This window comes from Manis pentadactyla, chromosome 2 (assembly GCF_030020395.1).
Source record: "Manis pentadactyla isolate mManPen7 chromosome 2, mManPen7.hap1, whole genome shotgun sequence".
NCBI classification, from domain to species: domain Eukaryota; kingdom Metazoa; phylum Chordata; class Mammalia; order Pholidota; family Manidae; genus Manis; species Manis pentadactyla.
Window position 1 is genome coordinate 2,312,780 of NC_080020.1, and position 19,651 is coordinate 2,332,430.

A 19,651-nucleotide genomic window follows, 5' to 3' on the forward strand; every position below is an offset into this window, starting at 1 on the left:
CTTGAAAAGGAATCCTGTATCTGTTAGCAGTCATCCCATGTCCTCCTCCCGCTGGGCACTGGAAACCGCTAGCTTACTTTCTGTCTCTAGTGATTTGTCTGTTCTGGACATTTCATATAAATGGAATCACACTGTGTGTGGCCTTTCATGATTGGCTTCTTTTCCTTACGGTCATGTTTTCAAGGTATATCCATGTTGCAACATGCAGCAGCACTTTTGTTACTGAATGGCACCCCACTCCATGCAGATACCCACACTGTATTTATCCATTCATCAGTTGATGGACATTTGGGTTATGTCCAGTTTGGGGCTATTACTATAAGCAACTTTTAAATTATCACATAGAGTAAGATGAATTAAAACGGAATGCTCCAGAGGCAAATATGTTTGATAATGACATGTAACCCCACAGGAATATAGCACAGAAAATAACTGGCCTCCCTTTGGCTAAATCTTGAAAGATGCAATATATTTTGGGTACCATTCGACACTTCAATATGTAAATCCACTTATTTAAGCTCTTTGTTCAGTCGGACAGATCACGGTTCTCAGCTCAAATATTCATTACAATTCTAGACTCCAGCCTACACCTTGCAGATTGTGTGTTATAACTACGAACGGGGGACCTCACTTCCTTATCATTTTAACAACTTTATGGGTGGTAATGGGGGTGGATTGTGTATTTTATGTGTAAATGGCTGAGAAGCACGAAGGTGAATCAGTCATTGTAGAGTGGACGTGATAGTGGCGACAAACTTCTAATGAAAATAGTTCACACTTTGTTATGATGGAGAAGTGAAATAGAGGAAGAGGGAAGAGAAACAGGGACAGAGGAAGAGAAAGAAGGTGGGGGAAGAAGAAAGATAGTAAGGAGGGAAAAATAAGAAACAGACTGATCCTGAGGAATGTAAATTCTTGTCTCGGATGGTTTCTGGCACATCACAGGCATCTACACATATACACAAGAAATGACAACATAGGTACTTTGAAGAGAAATTAGCAGTTGAATTTTTATAATATCAGAGTAGATATGATGAAGCTTTTGGTAATAAGTATACAGTGTCTTATCTACTGAAAGATAATGGTTGTGACCCCAAAACTACATATATTTGGACACACTGTCCCAGAAATAAACATGGATTTTCAACTCATGCCGATTACCTGGTCCCTCTTGTGCCTAACGACCTGCCCTCCCAGGACGGGAGCCTGGAGCTGGGATCGAGCCCAATCTAAGTAATGGGACAAAAACAACTGGTTTATCCAGGGACCACGGCTTAGACGTCAACAACGCATACCTGCCCATCGGTGCCCACGGTTCCCCCGCAGTCCGCGAGGAGCTCCGACAACGTGTAGTAGCCGACGAACTCCCACAAACAGGCCTCCAGGTTTAGGTTTCGGTAGAAGCGTAAGGTGCGGGCGCCTCTGACCGGGGAGCTGTACTGGTAAGGATACGTCTCTCCAGTTACTTCTGGATTTTGTGCGGCGTCCGTCAAGAAACCGTGGTGGGTCTTGACTTCAGTGCGGTCCAGGAGGTTGGAGCATTTGTGGTGTCCAACCCTTGTGCCGTCTGGACTGAGGGTGAGCTCAAAGTTGGAAAGCGCCTTGGTGGAGACCACTGGAAGCATGCCTACGGGGAATCGTGACCAGCGTTACCACTCCTGCCGACGGCGACGGTCACAGCACCTCACACCGTCTCCATCTTCAGGACACAAGTGTTTCAAAATGCTTTGCAGAAACCAGTATTAAAGGGGTGTCTTAAGGGTCCCTGTCCAGGAGATCTGTGAGACTGAAGCTCTTCTCATAATGAATGAATTTTCCACTCATTCTCTCACTAGTGGACAGTGGAGTTTTTTCAGAGGCTATAGGGTCCCACATATTGCAACAGATTGACTGCAGAAGCAGAAAAAGAATCCAGCTGTCTCTTGTTAAGCCAGACATGAAAGAGACTTTTAAAAATGTAAAACCATTCCATTCTTATTCCTGAATATTTTGTTTTTTTTTTAAAGTTATTTTTCTTTAAAGCATGTTTTCACTGTCAACATGTAATGGATTTATTCTTGTTATTTTTAAATGAATGAATAAATATGTAACAGTTTTTTCAATTCTAATTTTAAATCCAGTAAATATTTATAGTTGTGACTCACAGAAACAAAGGTTTTTGAGGTGTTAAGTAATTTTTAAGGGTGTCCTAAGACTAGAATGTTTGAAAACTACCTCTCTACAATATAGGCCGAGGGTTGGCAAACTTCTGTAAAGGACTAATAGTAAATATTTTAGGATTTGTGGGCCATAAGGTCTCCACTGTAACTTCCCAATGCTGACATCATTGAGTAAAAACTGTTACAGATGACACGCAAAGGGACTAACATAGCTGCACGATACAACCGTATCACGGACAATGGGTTATAATTTCATGTATCATGAAGAAGTCTTGAGGCTTTCCAAACATTTAAAAAATGTAAAAGCCATTCTTAGCTTGCACACCGTATAAAAACAGGCAGCAGGCTGGATTTGGCCGTGGTCCATAGAACCTTGCGCCCTGTCATAAGCAATGAAGAAAAGACTGCTACTGAAGAGGCCCCTGCCTGGAACCTTTCTTCCCTCGCCTCCCCAGATTCTCCCAGGGCAAATCTCTGGCTTCATCAAAGAACTGATCCACTCCTGCACCGTGCTTCTGGCAGAGCTGCGGCTACTGAACGTTTCAGAAAATGCAGTCAAGCTCTGGGAGCAGCAGAAAGGGACCGGTCCTTCTGTCAGGCAGGACTGCCAGAGGTCCCTCCTCAGCCCTGCGCGCCTCTGAGTCACACCTCCAACACAGGCCTAGAGAAAGGGTGGTCAAACGTGCTGGGAAGTAAAGAGGGGCAGATTCCCGTCCACCTACCCCCTGCTGAACACAAATTTAGCTTGTAATAAGCAGACAAGGCAGAATCATGGCCTTTTTCTGAAGGGTGTGAATTCTACCTTGTAGTCCCCTAATATTACCTAATGTTTCTTCTCACTTGGCTACTTAAAGTGCAGCTAGCATACCAAGTAATAAAATTAACATTAATCTACTTCACATATAAGTGAATTGTGAAGAATAAAACTTATGTCTCTGTAGGTGAGGAAACGTTTATACTATGGATAAAGTTATTGACTCATAAATTCTGGTGACACTTCCTTATCCAGAGGAAATGAACACAAAATACGAAAATGTTTGTTGTGGTTTTTAAATTTTATTTTAATGCCTAGGAAATATCTTAGCTATTGTAACAACTATTGGGAGGGATTTATAAAACTCCAGCCATGAAATAAGAAATGCAGGTTGAAGGTGGGCAGTGAGAAACCAAAATGTTTTCTGTAAGGCCAAGTTCAGAGTTTTAAAGACACATTTGTGCCATTTCATGAAAGCTAGCACATTAACCACATTTTTGTTTTGCTGCTGTGGATATGCAATAAATTTATCTAATTTTAAAGAAACCTTAAATCATCAGACCTTAATAAACTGGGTAGAAAGCAAGCAGAAATATTTGAAAGAAGCAGAAAGACTTGAAGCTCAAGATGGACTTGAATGTATATCGCCCACTTGCTTATTTAGCACATTCAGTGAAATTACACCAGGTCACTAGGAGCCCAGGTAACTGTGCTCCCCCTGCCACCTACCGTCCGTGTGCGGCATGGTGACCGTGAGCTTGATGAGGTTTCCGTGCTCGGGGTCCTCGGGGCTCACGTAGCGCAGCTTGGCCGAGAAGGGCTCAGCTCCCACCACCCCCGGCGCCCGCGGCTGGCAAAGACCTCAGGGGAAAATGAGCATGTTTATATGACAAGATGATAAGAGACAACACCTAGAACATATTTTTAAAATAAGCACTTTTTTTTTTTATGCACTTTAAAAATTCACTGAGGATTAAGGCATAGCTGAGAGCAGACAGCATGAGGGAGACCCTGGTGTGAGGGGCGACTGCTGCAGACACTATAGTGGTCACTTCTTTACATTATGGGTATTTTATAAAGTTTGAGAAAAAAATCATTATTGTTCAGTGTGACTTAATATCCTCTGGACATTCTAGATTATGATTATATTCACAAAATCATTTTAATATAAAGTGTGGACACAGTAAAAGCAATTGAAATCCAACAGGAGAAAAGTTGAGTGCAGTTTAAGTGAATTGGATATTTACTCTAGAATAATATACTTATGCCCACCCACAAAATTGTCACTATTTATAATCAACTAAAACCCCCAACACTCATTTTTAAAACAAAACGAAGGTTTTACAATTAGCAAATGTGTACAGTTTTCTCTTTATATGTAATTTCTTACAGTAGGTACATTATAAATTATAAGCATATATTATTATAATTCATAATTACATAATGTATATATGTAAGTGAATTATATAATTATATATATACATACATTTATATAATTTATAATTTGCATACTGATATTGATATATAGTACTGATATGCATAATGATATAAAATGATCATTTTCATCTGTCTATCTACCTATCACCTCTCAGTGACTCTCAAGTAGTTTGACATGAAAATCTTCTTCCAATGTTTGTTTTGCTTTAAAAGAACTGTGATGTTTTCATTTTAATGTCATGGAAGGCAACAAGATGCTGGATTATAATTTCAAGAGAACTACGTAATATATAATTTCTTTTCTATTTGTATAAAACAAGGGAAATAAGCAGTATTTATTAGGGTAGCAATAAAATCAGAAGCAGGCCCAGCAGCTAAGCTGTTTTATTTAGGGAGACACATTTGAAGGCATTGTTTAATTAATTTTTTTTGGTACCAACACAGTAGTTTTGGTTTTAAGAGGAGTTTAAGAGAAACTTAAACATCATATATATTAATCTTAATAAAAGAGCACAATTACTATACATGTTAGCAATAAATATTGAGCCTGAATATATAATGGTGGGAGGTGGTTCATATAACCTTTCTTTATGCAAAAAAATATACTTCTGAGCTATTTATTGTGTGCCCAGAAAGTCTTAGAAATAAAATCTTATATATAGTCTGTTATTTTAAAAATCTAACTTAAAAAACTCTTCTGTGGAGTGAAGGATCAGCTGATAAGGTGGATTTCCTGTCCCCCCAGGGCCATCTGCCCCGTCCTATCCTCCACCCCCGGTGTGTCGGGCTCAGCCCCGAGCAGCTTCCCTTGTCACCACGAGGCGTGGGCACTGGTACCTACGTCCCCACCCACACTGTCCTTCCCTCCCGCCCCCAGCGAACTCCTACCCTTCGAACGACCAGCTCGCAGAGTCGTGGCGTCGTGGATGCGCCACACAGTCCGGATCTGGCCCCTGCGCACCGTCCAACTTCATCTCCTGACCCTCCCCCCCTCCCTCTCACATCCTTCCTCACTTTTCTGCTTGTAGTTCCCAGAATATTCCACATCTTTTCATGTTTCCATGAGCCACCGCTCCTGCTCTTTTCGAGATTCAGCCTAGGCGTCTCCTCTTTGATGAACTGTTTCCTGACCTGCTCAGGGGAGGGTTCACCACCCCTGCTCTTGGACTCCTGTGCCTTGTCCACCCAAAGGCGTGTCCGCATTGTCAGCCCGAGTGTGCAGGACAGCACTCTTGCCTTATTACTGCCAGCATAAAAATGCGGAATGAATAAATATTTGTTTCCTAATGAATACTTTTGTAGAAATGGATGCCCTTTTCTAAGTACTAACAGGGTATTAAGGAATACCTGGGGGGCATTTGGTAGAATTAATAGCCAGAAATTAGACCTTTATAGTGTTCCATGGCATTCCAGCAGTGTTCCTGGAAAACCACAATACGTTACCTTCCTCTGTGCCGATGGTCACAACGGGGCTCATGAGCTCCAGGCCTTCACTGCCGTCGGCACTCACGGCCCGCGCCGCGCACTGCACCCTGGAGCCGGGTTGAAAGTATATGGAGTCCAAGGTGATCATCTTGGATGATGTAAAAAAGGTGTCCAAGTCCACCTCTCTCACGGGGCTGGTCACGCCATCGGGGCCGGTGGGAGCGCTCACCAGCCATCGGTACCGGGTCAGAGTGTCGTTGATGCTCTCAGTCGCGCAAATCGAGCCTGTTTTGTCGTAGTCTGAATATTTAGGGTTGCAAGCCTATGGAAAGCAAGCACGGTATCAGGGCCACGGTAAGAACGACGTGGGGCTCCTCTGCCCACGTTCCGCCCTGTCTTCTCCGCTGCCCTTCTCCATTTCTACCTGCTGCTCACGTCACTCTCAGATTTCTATTCAGGCCACCATAGGTTTTATGAACTCTCTTCTTCCGCATCAGACGGCTTCGTGGACATTCCACCTCTACCTTGACGTGTGTGAGGTTGTTCCTCGTCGCCTCGTGGACCCTGAGAGCGGCCGAATCATTCCTGTGCTCTTTGCTCCTCTGTCACACGGCTCCTCCCCCTGTAGCTCAGGCCCTTCTGCCCCAGCGGCACCCTGATGCCAGGGGGTCCCCCCGATGTCACCCGGTGCTCACGCCCTCCGTCTGAGCAAGAACTCTCTGCATCCCAACAAAAAGTCCACATTCCTTCATGTGACATTTAAAGGCCTCTCTCTCCAGGCACCAGATTAATATTTCTGCCTTGTTAATTCAGTAAACATTTATTGTGCGCCTATTCTATGTAGGTCATCACACCAGGACTGTTACACAAAAATAATCTGTCCTAGATTTTGCTCATGAGGAGTTGGTAATTCAGAATCAAGGGAAGGCGAGTGAAAGACCAGTGACGTGGCATCAGCGTGCTGGTCCTCTAGATGTAGCTTGGGTGGGAATCACTTCTTCCTGGAAGGACCTTCCCTTGCCTGACCCTTACTGCAACTGACTATTTTGACCATTAATTTATTGGCTATTGAAATCGCCCGACCGTCCCAAGCCTCCCCTCACACGTGGTGGCGGGGGCAGCTCCAGTTGTGGTATCATTCTCAGGATAAGGGTCCCATCTCGCCCTCCAGCCGAGTGACGGAGCCCCGTGGATCTTTCTCGTCCTTGTTTTTAAATCCCTCGTGGGCAGAGTTCATCCCTTATTTATTTTTCTGTCAGTGACAGACCCTGAGAGAACACACGATAACGCGCTATATACACACCAGTTAATAAACCTTTGTTGTGTAAAGGAAGAAAAATGGGAGCTTTTTATGATTAATGTTATAGTCTCCTTTCCAAAGTTCAAAGCTTAGACCTTGTAGTGTTTTCCTACTTTGAGCTTTTCATGACAAAGCCAATAGTATCTTGGCTAACTAACGCTTATAATTATTTTAAATGAGTATTTTACAGTAGCCCCTGTATCTGCTGTTCATTTCAGCCACCCGTGTCGACCAAAGTCTGGAAGCAGGTGATCCCCTTCCCGACTTCCTGCTGCAAGGTCAGAGGTAGCCTGACAGTAGGTCACAGCGCCTACGTCCCTCGGCTCACCCATCTCATCACCTGGGCATTTACCATCTCACGTCATCACGGGGGTCAGCGCAGCACAGGAAGGTATTCTGAGAGTGGGAGACCACGTTTACTTAACTTTTATTACAGCATGTTGTCATAATTGTCCTATGCTATTATTAGTTATTGCTGGTCATCTCTGTGCCTAATTTACAAATTAAACTTTATCATAGGCGTGTGTGGATAGGAAATATAGGGTCTGGTACTATATGCAATGTTGGGCTCCCACCTGGGGTTGTGGAATGTATCGCCCCATATAAGGGGCAACTCCTATATAATTTTCCTCCTTTTGGTCAATTTCCCACTCACTGTGATACAGACGACAGGATAGCCAGACACGGGCCCGGCACTGTCTCTGGCTCTGGAAGCGTCATCATAGCTCAGCAAAGAGGTGATCTGAGGAACGGAAGGGAATGTGGCGCCTGCCCTGCTGTGCATTTCTTCTATGTACACAGTGGCTCTGGCCATCTGGAAGGAAAGATCATTACCCGTGGTCACTGAGATATCTGACTTTTGGTGTTTCTATCATACAAGACAATACCCAAGATACTTGACAGGTCCCCGGCTCCGTTACGATGAGAACTGTGACACACAGAGTCCTGCAGAGTGGCAGGCCCAAGGGGGTTTGCCCCCAGGACCCGGGCACTCTGCCTACTGGGTACAGTACCCAGGGAGGGTACCTGAGCCCAGGGCAGCCTGGGTTGGCCAGTGGCCCACGAGGTATTTGGGCTCTAAATGTTTTTTTCTCCAAATTGTGATGAAGGAGCGAAATCTGTCTCAGGGTTGTGAAATGTAAGATCTGCCAAAAGAAGCCAATTAGTTGACAGGGGGAGGAAGTCTGAAAGTCACCCAGAGGGAATAGACAGAGCCTAGAGGCCAAGAGACAGCATAGGCCATGCTGGGGCGGATGACAGAGAGAGAGAGACGCTGCAAAGGAGCCAAGCCCAGCACAGCCTGAAGCAGAGGCACCCACGCAGGCGGAGGGTGAGGCTGGGTCACAGACAGGAGAATCTGAGCACATGCTGTGCGTACGGGGACAAGGACACCCTGCTGATAAATTTGCCTTAACTCTGGAATAACCTGCCAATATCCAAGTATTTATATCACAGTTTCCAAATCTATATTTGCATGTGTATCTTAAAAGAAGCTTTCTTACTTGAGGTGATTTGAGTGAATCTCTGGTCCCTTAAAGAGTTTAATACAATGTTCCGTAAAAATAACAATAAGACACTCACTTTTTATGTGACCATGACATCTAAGAGTATATTTGACAAATGTTATTTGCCCATACTTTTGAATTTTAAACATGGCTTTTAAAAAATGTCACTATAGCTTAAATACCAATAAGTAGCAAATATTACAAAACGACAACAAATACTTAAGGAGAAAAACTCTCCAATTTGATTTCATATTAATAGAGAAACAAATAATAAATGAAATAAAGTTAAGCATAAATATTTCAGTCTGTTCCTGAGATGATTCAGTTTTAAAAGTTATTTTAGGTTTAAAGGACAAAATTCTATGGAAATTATGTTTATCTTAAAGAAAATTTGGTTGACGATTCAATTTACATGAAATAAGCACAGAATAACAGTAGTAGGGCCATAAATTTTGGTCCTGGAGGCTCTGGACATCAATTTGAGAAAGGTACAATGAGCAGGTGGGAATTTTTAGGGTTAGCAAACTGCTTTGTAGCTTAAAATGTACGGTTTAATGAGTTGTAGCACTGAATTAGTAGTCTCATCTTTGTACTGAGATGCCATGTTCTCTCTGGGAGTTAATCCCAAATTCATTCATTACTGACAGAAGTAGGAGGTGGGCTGATGGGGGCTCAGGGACTCTAGTCCTTGGGTTTTGACAAACATGATATTTCAAAGGAAGAAATAGGGATTTCTTGATCATGATCTAATGGGAAGAAAATTTAGTTAGGAGGTGAAAAGTGATTATGTGCATCTCCTTTGTATAAGTCTGTACAAATCCCACTACTTTATTGCAATGCTTATATGCATTTTCCTTCATAAAATGCAGGCTGTGAATTCATGCCCACCTTCCATCACTTACCTGCGTCTCTGCGATCATATTTTCATCAGGCTTTAGGTGAACAGTGAAGGCCTCTCTCATCTCTCTTACCCCATCAAAGATTACTTCAATTTTAACAATGTGCTGGGTTTCTCCCTCTTTAAATTCAATCTCTACAAATGCAAAATCACAGATTTAAATCTTGTATGTACGAACATGAGAAGTTTTTGTCAAGCTCTTGACAGTGACTCACAATGAGAAACACATTCACATTGTGACCCAGTATATCTGTATGTGTGTGTGTGTTTGTGAATAAATGGAATCAAAAATTTCAGAGGTATGACTTAATCTTGTTACATGCATTTCACTCTCATATTTTCTATCCTACTTCTCCTCATCTGAAGAAAATTCTAATCATAAGCAACTAACCTGGTTTGTTGACCCACAGTTTTAAAAAAATACTGAGTTATGGAACAATCCACAGTTCTAACACTGGGACATAAACTCACTTCTCATTTGCAGAATTGCCAAACCAATAGGATGCAAGTCAAATGAACAGGATCCCAAGTATTATGAAGCTTGAAGAGTGTTTACATTATGTATGTATGCGGAAGAGTTGGATATAAAACAGTTGGGCTTTTCTAAAATACCATATCAAATTGTATGTTAAAAAGACTTTGTTGCTGATGTTAATCTTGGAAACTTAGAAACTTTTCTTTGGATAAATGTTACTGGTATTTTCCCCTTTCCCCTGTTCTTCCTACTAAAAAGAACTCATTGTCATGAAAATTAAACCCAATTGTGAGAATCCTTTTTCAATCATCCATTTCAAAATTCTTACACCATTAATAATTAATTGATTTTATTGAACTCATGAGTAAGCCGCTGACTGTACTATACAACTTGGAAAAACTATGCAGTTGGTTTAACTATGCCTTTGAAAAACTGTCTCAGAAGAGCAATAAGGACTATACGGCATAGTTATTCCAACTACAGAAGACAGCAAATGCTGCTCTGATGTACTTGTAATCCAAAATTATAAAAATTTTCAAACGTGGCAGAAGAAAATGTGTCTCTAGTCTATTTGTTTATCCTACTTCTATTTTTTTATTATTAATTATGAAGAATATTTTTTTTCTTTAAGACTGAGTTAGGAAGCCAGACGCATCTTTAAAATTAGTTCTGTTTCAAGACACAGCCGTTTCCCAGGTTAGCGTGCTTCGGGTCCATTAGCCTTACGTGCCTCCTTCCCCGAGGGGACTTCCGGTTCTTGTCCCACAGAATGAAAATTCTGCTGATTTTGTCTGGCCCACCGTCTGTTGGGTTTGACCTGTCTGACGTTGCTTTAAAAAATTAGTGTCTAACACTTGAAAACCTGAAAAGTCTGGGGGTTTCATAAGAAAATGCAGAGTTTTTGTTTTTAGTTATTTTGTATTTCCCCAGCTGGCTCTGCTAGGACAGACATCCTCTGCAGAACGGACTTTCTGTTTAGGGACAGTCCTATCTCGCCGTTCTGTCCTCAGACGTGCCCTGTTTTATTCACTTTCATTGCTTGTCTCAGCCCCTTGAACATTCAAGTCTGTAACCCCCAGTGTTATACAAACACAATTTCTAAGAAGTTAAAAAGCATTTATTTTAAATACTTAAATCATTGTTTTCTTACAGTATACTTGCCAGATGATACTGATGGGTAAAATTTCTCAATCACTCTAGTCTCCATCACTGTAGATGTTGTTAGTCCCCACAATTTAAGCTTTTATTCAGTATTTATTTTTTTTGTTTATTTGTAAAGGACTAGCCTCAAGTTGGATGACAGGAGAAATTAGAACATGTTTCAGAAAAGATTACTGCAATTTTTATTATACACATTATAAACAGCATATTAACATTTATGCAATCAAAGGGACTGATTTAAAGCTACTTAACAGGCTGATTTAAAGTTATTTAACTTTTTTAGGACTTCATTTGTCAGTTTACTTCATAGGTATAATTCTGTTTCTGTTTTTGCAAAATGAATTGTTCTTTTTCTAAGAAAAACATTTTCTAAATATTGTCCATATTTAGAAAGTGTTTCCTTCATGTAAAACCTGCTCATTATAGAAAGATTTATGTTAGAAATAATTATAATTTCATAGCTAATCTTTCCTTTCCTTTCCTTTTGGGTTGTATGTTATTTATTTCAAATATGTTATCATCCTTTACGCAGGAAATAATTTGACGATAACTTTGAAGCTCTATGATAGTTTACCAAACTTCTACCATACGTGCAAAGAAAATACTTTGTAGAAATATTTACAAGCTCTTTTGTAGAAGATGCTATATTTTCTATTGTCTCATTAACTTAATTACTGACTGAGTAATAACTATCAGTCAGTTTCTAAATTTTGCTCACAAGTCAGGAAGTCGGTATGAATGCCTGAAGCTCTCTGATCATTGAGAGCTAATGACTGTGGTTGTGAGAGGTGGAGAACTAGAAAAAAGTGGATAAGTAGAATTCCAAATAATTCACAAACTTAATTTTGGATATCACTTTATGTCTATTCTGTCAGTAGATGATTCATAGAAAGAGAGAGAGTGAAGACCTCATTTTTAAAATTACTCATGAAAGTAAATGGTGAAATGGTCCAAAAACGCGCAGGAGAGGGATGGGTGCAAAGCAGCCGTGACAGGACCCTGAGGCCCAGAGAATTCCTGGGCTCTGGGGCTGCTGCTGCTCCAGCCTTTTACTGCTCTCCGTTCGCACACTATTTCCCAGCCTGAGGTTTTAGACTCTTGGTGTTCTATAAGCTGAAAAAGACTATCAGCTCAGCTGTCATGCATATTTCCCATGGAACAGAATATTCTAGGGAAGTTATTATTTAATATCTGATTACTGTAATGAAGGTGAAAAAAAACCCACTGTACGTTAAGACTCAAAACAGAAGGTCCCCTAGCACATTTACTCAGAATTTCCCTAAATCCTAACACATACACCCTGTGAGTCAAATAAAGAGAACCCTGGAAATAAATGCGATTGTCTTTATTTTTCTGAGGGTGATTAATGCAAAGCAGCTCGTCTCAGCTGGATGGCTCTCTTCCGTTAGTGAGTTAGGGCGCTGAGCTAGCACACAGGGCGAGCCCCGCCCGCCTGCACACAGGCCTGGGAACCCCCGTACCTTCCGACACGGGGTGATAGTCCTCCCCCGAGGTGGCCGAGCCGTCCTTGGTGTGCACCCTCACGATGGAAACCTTTGAGGTGTCTCCGAGGCGAATCACTGGGATTTCTATCACCACCGGCTGTCCTGGGTCCTTGGGTTCACTGATGCTAAATTTGGTCTCTCCAAATTTAATAACAGGCTCTAAAATTGTGGGAAAACACAGACAAATTAGGTAGTAAGGGATATGCTTCTCCTCTACTTCTAATGTTCCTTTCCGTGTGGGAGGGGCTTCATTGCCAGCAGGCCTCTGGCTGTGCTGTCCCCTCACCCAGCGGAGGTGAGTCTGTGGGGAGACCCCGAGCATGCACAGCCCAGCTCCTTCCCCGGGGGACACCCAGCCCCCAGAGGGGAGGTGCTCCGGGCCATCTCTGCGGGCCTTGCATCCGGAGAGCCGCCGCCGAGCACGGGAGGGGAGCGGGAAACTGCTGGCCCAGGACCTCCACCCAGGGCTGTGTGCGGGGAGGCGGGAGTGGGTAGCAAAGTCTGGGACTCAGCCTTAGATACCAACCATATTCTAGAACATTAACTTCCAGTTTTAATGGTTTGTTTGGTCCCTCATTTGTCTTTCCAATTTTTCCTGTTTCTCAATCACTTTAAAACCCTAGTCGGAAAGAGGAGGTTATTGTCCAAGCCACCCCAAAACTTCCACATTGATGGACATCAGCCCCTCGTCTACAGGTGAGCACAGCAGGGGCTTCTTACTGTCGGCCTCATCTCGGATCCGTATCAGAGTTTCATTCTGCTCGCCGACTGCGGCCCCAAAGGGCGAGGTGCCCTGTGCGGTGCCCAGGACCAGGCGGAGTTCCTCGGCCTCCTCATAGAGCTCGTCGTCCATCAGCTCGAGGACGCAGGGCTTCTCGGTCTCACCTAGAACAGGATTGACAGCGTCAACCGCATCGCAGAAGCCAGCAAGGACACTTCTGCAACTAGAACGTGAGCACCGCCAGGGCAAGAGGCTGCTTTTCACCCTGCGTACCGACAGCGCAGAGCGCAGTGTCTGGAACGCATCTAGCCCGCGATACATGCTGCCTGCACGGGGGGCTCAATGTTTGAACATAAGCCACGACAGACCCCTATTTGCACAGGGAATGCCTTTGATGTCTGTCTTTCAGTTCTGTCACACAACGCAGACAACAAGGGATAAAGAATATGCCAAGTTTGTGTGTGAATCTCTGGCATTACGATCACAGAGCAAATTCAGCGCCTTTGTATTGGACGGTTATTGTTAATTTGACCACAGCACTGGTTTCTAAGACCGTTACTAGATCAAAGTGACCAGACATTGTAAGGCTCTGAATACACTTTAAAACTGGGACATTTATTTTCTTTTACTTCTGTCATTTGAATACTGTCTCCCGGCACTGTGAGATCTATGCATTTGATATGCCTTGTCCACCAAATAAATTTTGAATAGATAATATAACACATCGATGGAACGAATCAAAAACTGATGCAGAAACCAGAAAGACACACATTCCGCCTGTTACAACCTACTGCACCTTATCATCATTCAGTGCATGTAAAACCATGTCATAAGCTTACTGAAATCAAGAATTTGTATGTCTCTGAATGTACTTCTCACCCAGAACTTAGCTTCCTCAACCTCCAGATGAAAATTTCAAACTCATACCTACCAGGGAGGAACGTGATGGTGGAGATATCCGTGTTTGGGCGTTCTTCAAAGTCCATCATGACTTGGGCAGACCCCTGCCGGGTATAGCACCTCACCGAAGACCTGTACTGGACATCGCCGCTCCTGTGGACCATTGCAACGATCTGCCCATCATTTTCATCGCCAGTATATACTCGTTCTCTGAACTGCATCTTAGGCACTGCAAAAACCAATACTCATATGCATCAGACTGAATAAAAAATTCCCTGATGGAAAATGGCATTTCAGGAAACATGGTTCAGCTATGGAACAGAAGTGAGAATTGGATCTGTCTCCATTTGGTCACTTGCCAATATTTTGGTCTTGAGCAACTTTTAGGTGTTTTGATTTTCTTTTCTTCAAAATTTTTGCCCTGTCTATCTTGTGGAACAGGGAGATGCAACAAAGTGATAAGAAGTGGATAAAACCAGAAACTTAAAAAATCTGTATTCATATGTGTTACTTCACCGTGAGCTTTTCAGGACTTCTGAATGATAGGAGTAACAGTAAATATTGTGCACATAATTACAAGCATAGTTTATCAGACCATGTTGGAAAACCTGACAATGAGTATAGTTTTATACAATTTTAAGGTGATAACTCTGCTGGGTCCACTAAATACAAGTCTCACCAATAATAGGTCAGACTCCTCCAAGCAATAAGATCGTTGTGGCTGAAAAGTATTCAGACTTCTCCTGTGTCAGAGAGCCCTGCCAGGTGTCCGGAAGCTACTTGACTTAGAACAATGTTTTTGGCACCTAATTAGGGGAATTTCAGGAGTGTCTGGGTGTAAGGGGATGACCAAAAACGTCTTGTGCTGAGAAATAGAAAAAGACCATTGACATACTGACTGTCTACGCAATCCCAGAATGATACACAACCATGATATTCACAGTCTCACTTACTGTTCTTTATTTGAGAGGAAGACTAAGAGTTTTCTTCTGAGACTAATTCTGTCAAAATGATCAGGAGGAGAAAGGAAGACAGGGTCAGGCGGCTACTGTTGTAGGTTGAATTGTGTTCCTTTCAAATTCATTTCGATTCGTTATTGTAGATTAATAAACACTCACAATCTGAGACAGAATCATTTATGGACACCGTGGCTCTGCTGGGCTCGCCAAGGGCAGCATTCACGGGCATACGAAGAATCAGTTCGAACTTCTCAACCCCTTCCAGCAGCGGCTGCCCAAGGTCATCCAGGATGGTCACCCGGACACTCTGCATGTTGACTCCAGGCGCAAAATCTAAATTACGACTGATGCCCACATAGTCTGTTCCAGCTATAAGAGTGACAAAGGTCATTGAGGTGGGGACTGACTGAATTTAAACAAAACTACCAGAGGCAAATCACGCAGATTCATGCATAATTTTTTTTGAACAATATAGAGAGAAGACCAGCATAACTTTACAGACAGGTACATGTGATGAAATGCAAAAGGTAAGTAGGTCTGACCTTGGCTTTATTTATGTCTAATGAGTTATTTTAGCTTTCGGCCTTATAGTTTCCCCATCTTTATTTTGGAATTCTCAAATAGAGCTAATAAAAGATCAGGTCTTTTATTAGCTGATCTCTTAATAATCAACATATCAATCATATACAGGATTATCATAAATCACATTTGAAAGATACACATTCAGGTTTTGTTATATTGTTAAATATCTGTATTTGTCTTGGGGAGCTACTCCTGAGCTTCCCGTCCAGGTGTGTGCAGCACCCACGGATACAAGCTTTGGTCCCACAAGCTGCACCCACACTCACCCCAGGCAGGGGTGAGCCTTTATCCTCAAAGGCCTGTTTGGTCTTCGGCTTATTATTTTTCAGACCACGTGGTAGGTACCTAGTGCTGAGCATCTCCATTTAAGTCTCAAGTAGGTAAAAACAAAACTGTCTTAAATTTTAGGTTCCACATCCATGAAGACTGGGGGTAGGGGTGGTAGTTCAGTATTACGGCACCTTTGTGCTCACGCCTTCTGCTCTAATACCTGTCATTTTATATCTACTGTACCGCTGCATACGTAACTATGAGTGTATCTGTCTTTAATTCATTTTTAAAAATCTCTGACTGAATCTCTGTGTGGTTCCTTTTGTATTTTTCTTTTCCTCTTTTCTTGCCCTTTATTCTCATCTCTCTCTGATTTGAATTTTTGCTTAAAATATGACACATTTGGCTAAACAAATGTTTATTGGACACCTACTAAGCTGGTTCCAATGCATTAAAAAAGTATAGACTTAAGTGTGGCTTTTAAAACGGCATGGCCGCTGCTTGCTTCAGGTGACCAAGGTGAGGTGCGTGTATGATGCACATGTGTGTGTACATGAAAAAGGGAAAAGTTTATATTATTGGTAATTTAGAAGAAAAAAAGAAGGAAATTTCTAGTCCTATGCTTGCCTTACACTCTATGGTATAAATTTTGGATATAAGATATTATATCTTGGAAGATATAAATTCCAGAATAAAAGGCAAGCAAATACCAGACCAGACAGCTTGTGTCATGAAATGTGGAAAAAGTCTTTTGGATCTGAAGCATCTTGGGGACATTTGGTAAAACTGAGGGGACAGCCAAGTTGGAGATGCACATCTGTCTGACACTTAACTGTCATTAGAGTTTTGTGAGAATGGCCAGCATGACTCTTCTTGTTGTGCATATGACATCATAATACACAACATTTGCCAAATGTAGAGAACCAACTCATACAAACACAGGCATTAGAATGCAGAGTCCTTGACTTATGCTTTATAACTTAGCCTCTGATACGTGGCCTTTAAACGCATTCTCTTACAGTAATAAATAGAACCTAGACTTACCACCACATAGCAATACTTTCAGGAAAAGTTCCAATCAAGCGGACTGCCTCAGAAGGAGCAAAGTATTTTAGCTTTAAAGTATTTTGTGTCATGGTAAGTTGAAAACTGCAGTATGACCAAAAGAGCTGATGGGGGAAACTGCTCACCATCGGCAGAGGGGGGGTCCGTTTTCCGGGACCTCACGGTGACACCGGAGGAGGTGGACAGGTCGGTGCCTGTCCTCCACACCCGCACTTCCACGTAGCCGGCGCTCTCGTCCACGGAGTACCGCGCGTCCCCGAAGTAGAAGACGGGTTCTGTTAAGAATGAAACAGAAACCATTTCTATTATGTGGAATTTTCCCCCTCAAACTTCACTGATGTAACTCCAGGGAAGAGTTAGCTTCATCATACTGACTTCCTTATATCACCGAATTTTTTCCTTCCAGCAAGATAACATCTCTTTAATCTGAAGATTTATGTAGTTTCCAGGTCAAAATGCCACTGCTGAAACCAAAAATACTTAGAGTGCCCGAATGGAACATTCTCATCTGGAGGTGGGAATTCACTTTGTCGCTCATATGTGGGATTATAAATGGCTTCTAAAGGCACGTTTGGAAACTTTAGCCAGTAAAATAGCACCAAAATGAAATAAAAGACATAAGAATGAAATGTTATGAGTTTCCCAGACTGCTCATTTTGTCATCTCCTACTGAGTCTTCACTCTGGGGACTATTTGCACCACAACTTCCAGTCCTTTCAATTTGGCCTTAATCCAGCATATTTGGGCCTGGTAAAAGCACTGCAGACCGAGCACGTATGGGCAGCAGGCTGAATATACACGGTCAGCAGCCCTGAAGAGCTCAGGGAGACCAGGACATGACCGCAGGCTGCCTGCATCGCTTGGCGGTGCCCTTTACCAGCTGAAGTTCCATGATAGAAATACTCCTGCACCAAGAGGCTTACATGGGTGTTAAACACGTATGAAAATGAGGCGACTTCGTTCATTCAAGCAGGACACCTGCTGTGGAGACCTGGTTTCCTTCCCAGCATTGGTGATGAGTTGACTGGCTCATCGTTCCCTGTCTTAGTCCACCCGGACCAGTGAGTTTTTTTGGGAGACAGCTGCCGGAAGTTGGAGGTATAGCAGATACACAACTAATGAGCAAAACTAAGAGAGGATCTGTGGGCTGGCTTTAAAAAAAAGTTTACTTCAAAAAATATTTACAGGCTCATAGAAGTTGCAGAAATAGTGTATAGAGAAAATACTTTTCCCATTGCAAGTTTATTTTGCAAGCAACCTTTAACAAAGATAGATTAATTGATTGCATACAGCTTTGACTTGAGACATCTCAGTCATCTGTGTCTGATTTTACAAGTCTCACAGGGGCTGAGTCTAAAGGGTTATGCAACTCACACGAGTGGGCCTGAAAACACAAGGCCATTAACGAGATGACCATCACATTCCAGAACATCCCAGTGAACCACCAAATCTACAAAATCAAACAGCACTCCACAATCACGGCTCACGACCAAAGGAAATCCTTTCTGTGCACCGGTGAAGGTGGGTAAATATTCTTTATTTTCTCATCTCAGATTACCTTTATGAAAACTGGAAAACTGTGTTTTCTTTGTTTCTTCACTCTCAGGGGCATGACAAGGAGCCCCCACACTCTCACATAATACATAGCAACCTTGAAATGTTGTGTGTTTTGTTTCACGGATGACCGATCTGCGTACAGCGTATTTCACCTCTTTCACCTCTTTCCCACTTGGATAATTCTAGGACATGTGAGCGTATGTGTACAGATGAAGGTGTTGTCTTACTAACCTCAGTCAAGGCAGACCTCCAATGCAAGCCAATACATTCCTCACATTTCTCATGCCCGTGTAGGGGGCAAAGGTTAAGACAGAGCCCTGAAGGTGTTTATTCTGAGCAGATGGCCAGTGCAGGCCCATCTGTATGTTTTAAAAGGCTTTTTGCAATTATTATAGGGCCTCATCGGCCCCAGCATCCAACAGATGATCTCGATGCCTGTTCACATTCCTGGAAGGCTACGTCATCATACAAGTTAGGTTTCTGAGTGATGGGACGAAGCTGTGAGGTGCAGTAAGGAGGACCCTCCCTCCCCCCACCTCCCTAATTCTCACAGACACAGACCGGGAGGGCAGCCGGATGAAGTCATGTGCGTGCACATAACCATCAAACACCAACTGAGCCTCATGTCAGAGGCAAGACTGTGCTCTGCCTAAGTGTGTCAGACTCATTTCTCCAACTAGATCATTGTTATTATGTTAGAGCTTAATGTGCAGTTTGTAGAAGAAGAAAAAGAGGGGAGTGCTATGTAGTACTCTGAAAATTTTTATCCAAGTTGCCATTCAGACTAAAGAGTAATGGTAATAGTCACCATATATAGAACATTCACTGTGTGTCTGACACACGCTTTAGGTGCATGTGTATCTGTGCATGTGTGTGTGTCAGAGGGAGAGAAGGAGAGATGGGAGGGTGTAGAATATGTAACAATGAAATAAATAGGAAGACTTATATGAATGATGCAAACAGTATTATCACATTGCC

The 19,651-nt window shown here is 42.5% G+C and overlaps 1 protein-coding gene across 1 annotated transcript in view; it reads right to left on the reverse strand.

The window, feature by feature from the left end:
- The window catches only part of FREM2 (FRAS1 related extracellular matrix 2), a 155,314-nt gene that overhangs the window by 13,537 nt on the left and 122,126 nt on the right, over window positions 1–19,651 (reverse strand). Inside the window, exons 7-16 of the mRNA XM_036904922.2 lie at window positions 17,242–17,391; window positions 15,359–15,568; window positions 14,272–14,469; window positions 13,340–13,504; window positions 12,596–12,778; window positions 9,483–9,613; window positions 7,731–7,889; window positions 5,794–6,097; window positions 3,643–3,774; window positions 1,296–1,627 (exon numbers count right to left, since the gene is read on the reverse strand). Coding sequence (XP_036760817.2) covers window positions 1,296–1,627; window positions 3,643–3,774; window positions 5,794–6,097; window positions 7,731–7,889; window positions 9,483–9,613; window positions 12,596–12,778; window positions 13,340–13,504; window positions 14,272–14,469; window positions 15,359–15,568; window positions 17,242–17,391 — 1,964 coding nt within the window. The remainder of the gene's footprint in view (window positions 1–1,295; window positions 1,628–3,642; window positions 3,775–5,793; window positions 6,098–7,730; window positions 7,890–9,482; window positions 9,614–12,595; window positions 12,779–13,339; window positions 13,505–14,271; window positions 14,470–15,358; window positions 15,569–17,241; window positions 17,392–19,651) is intronic.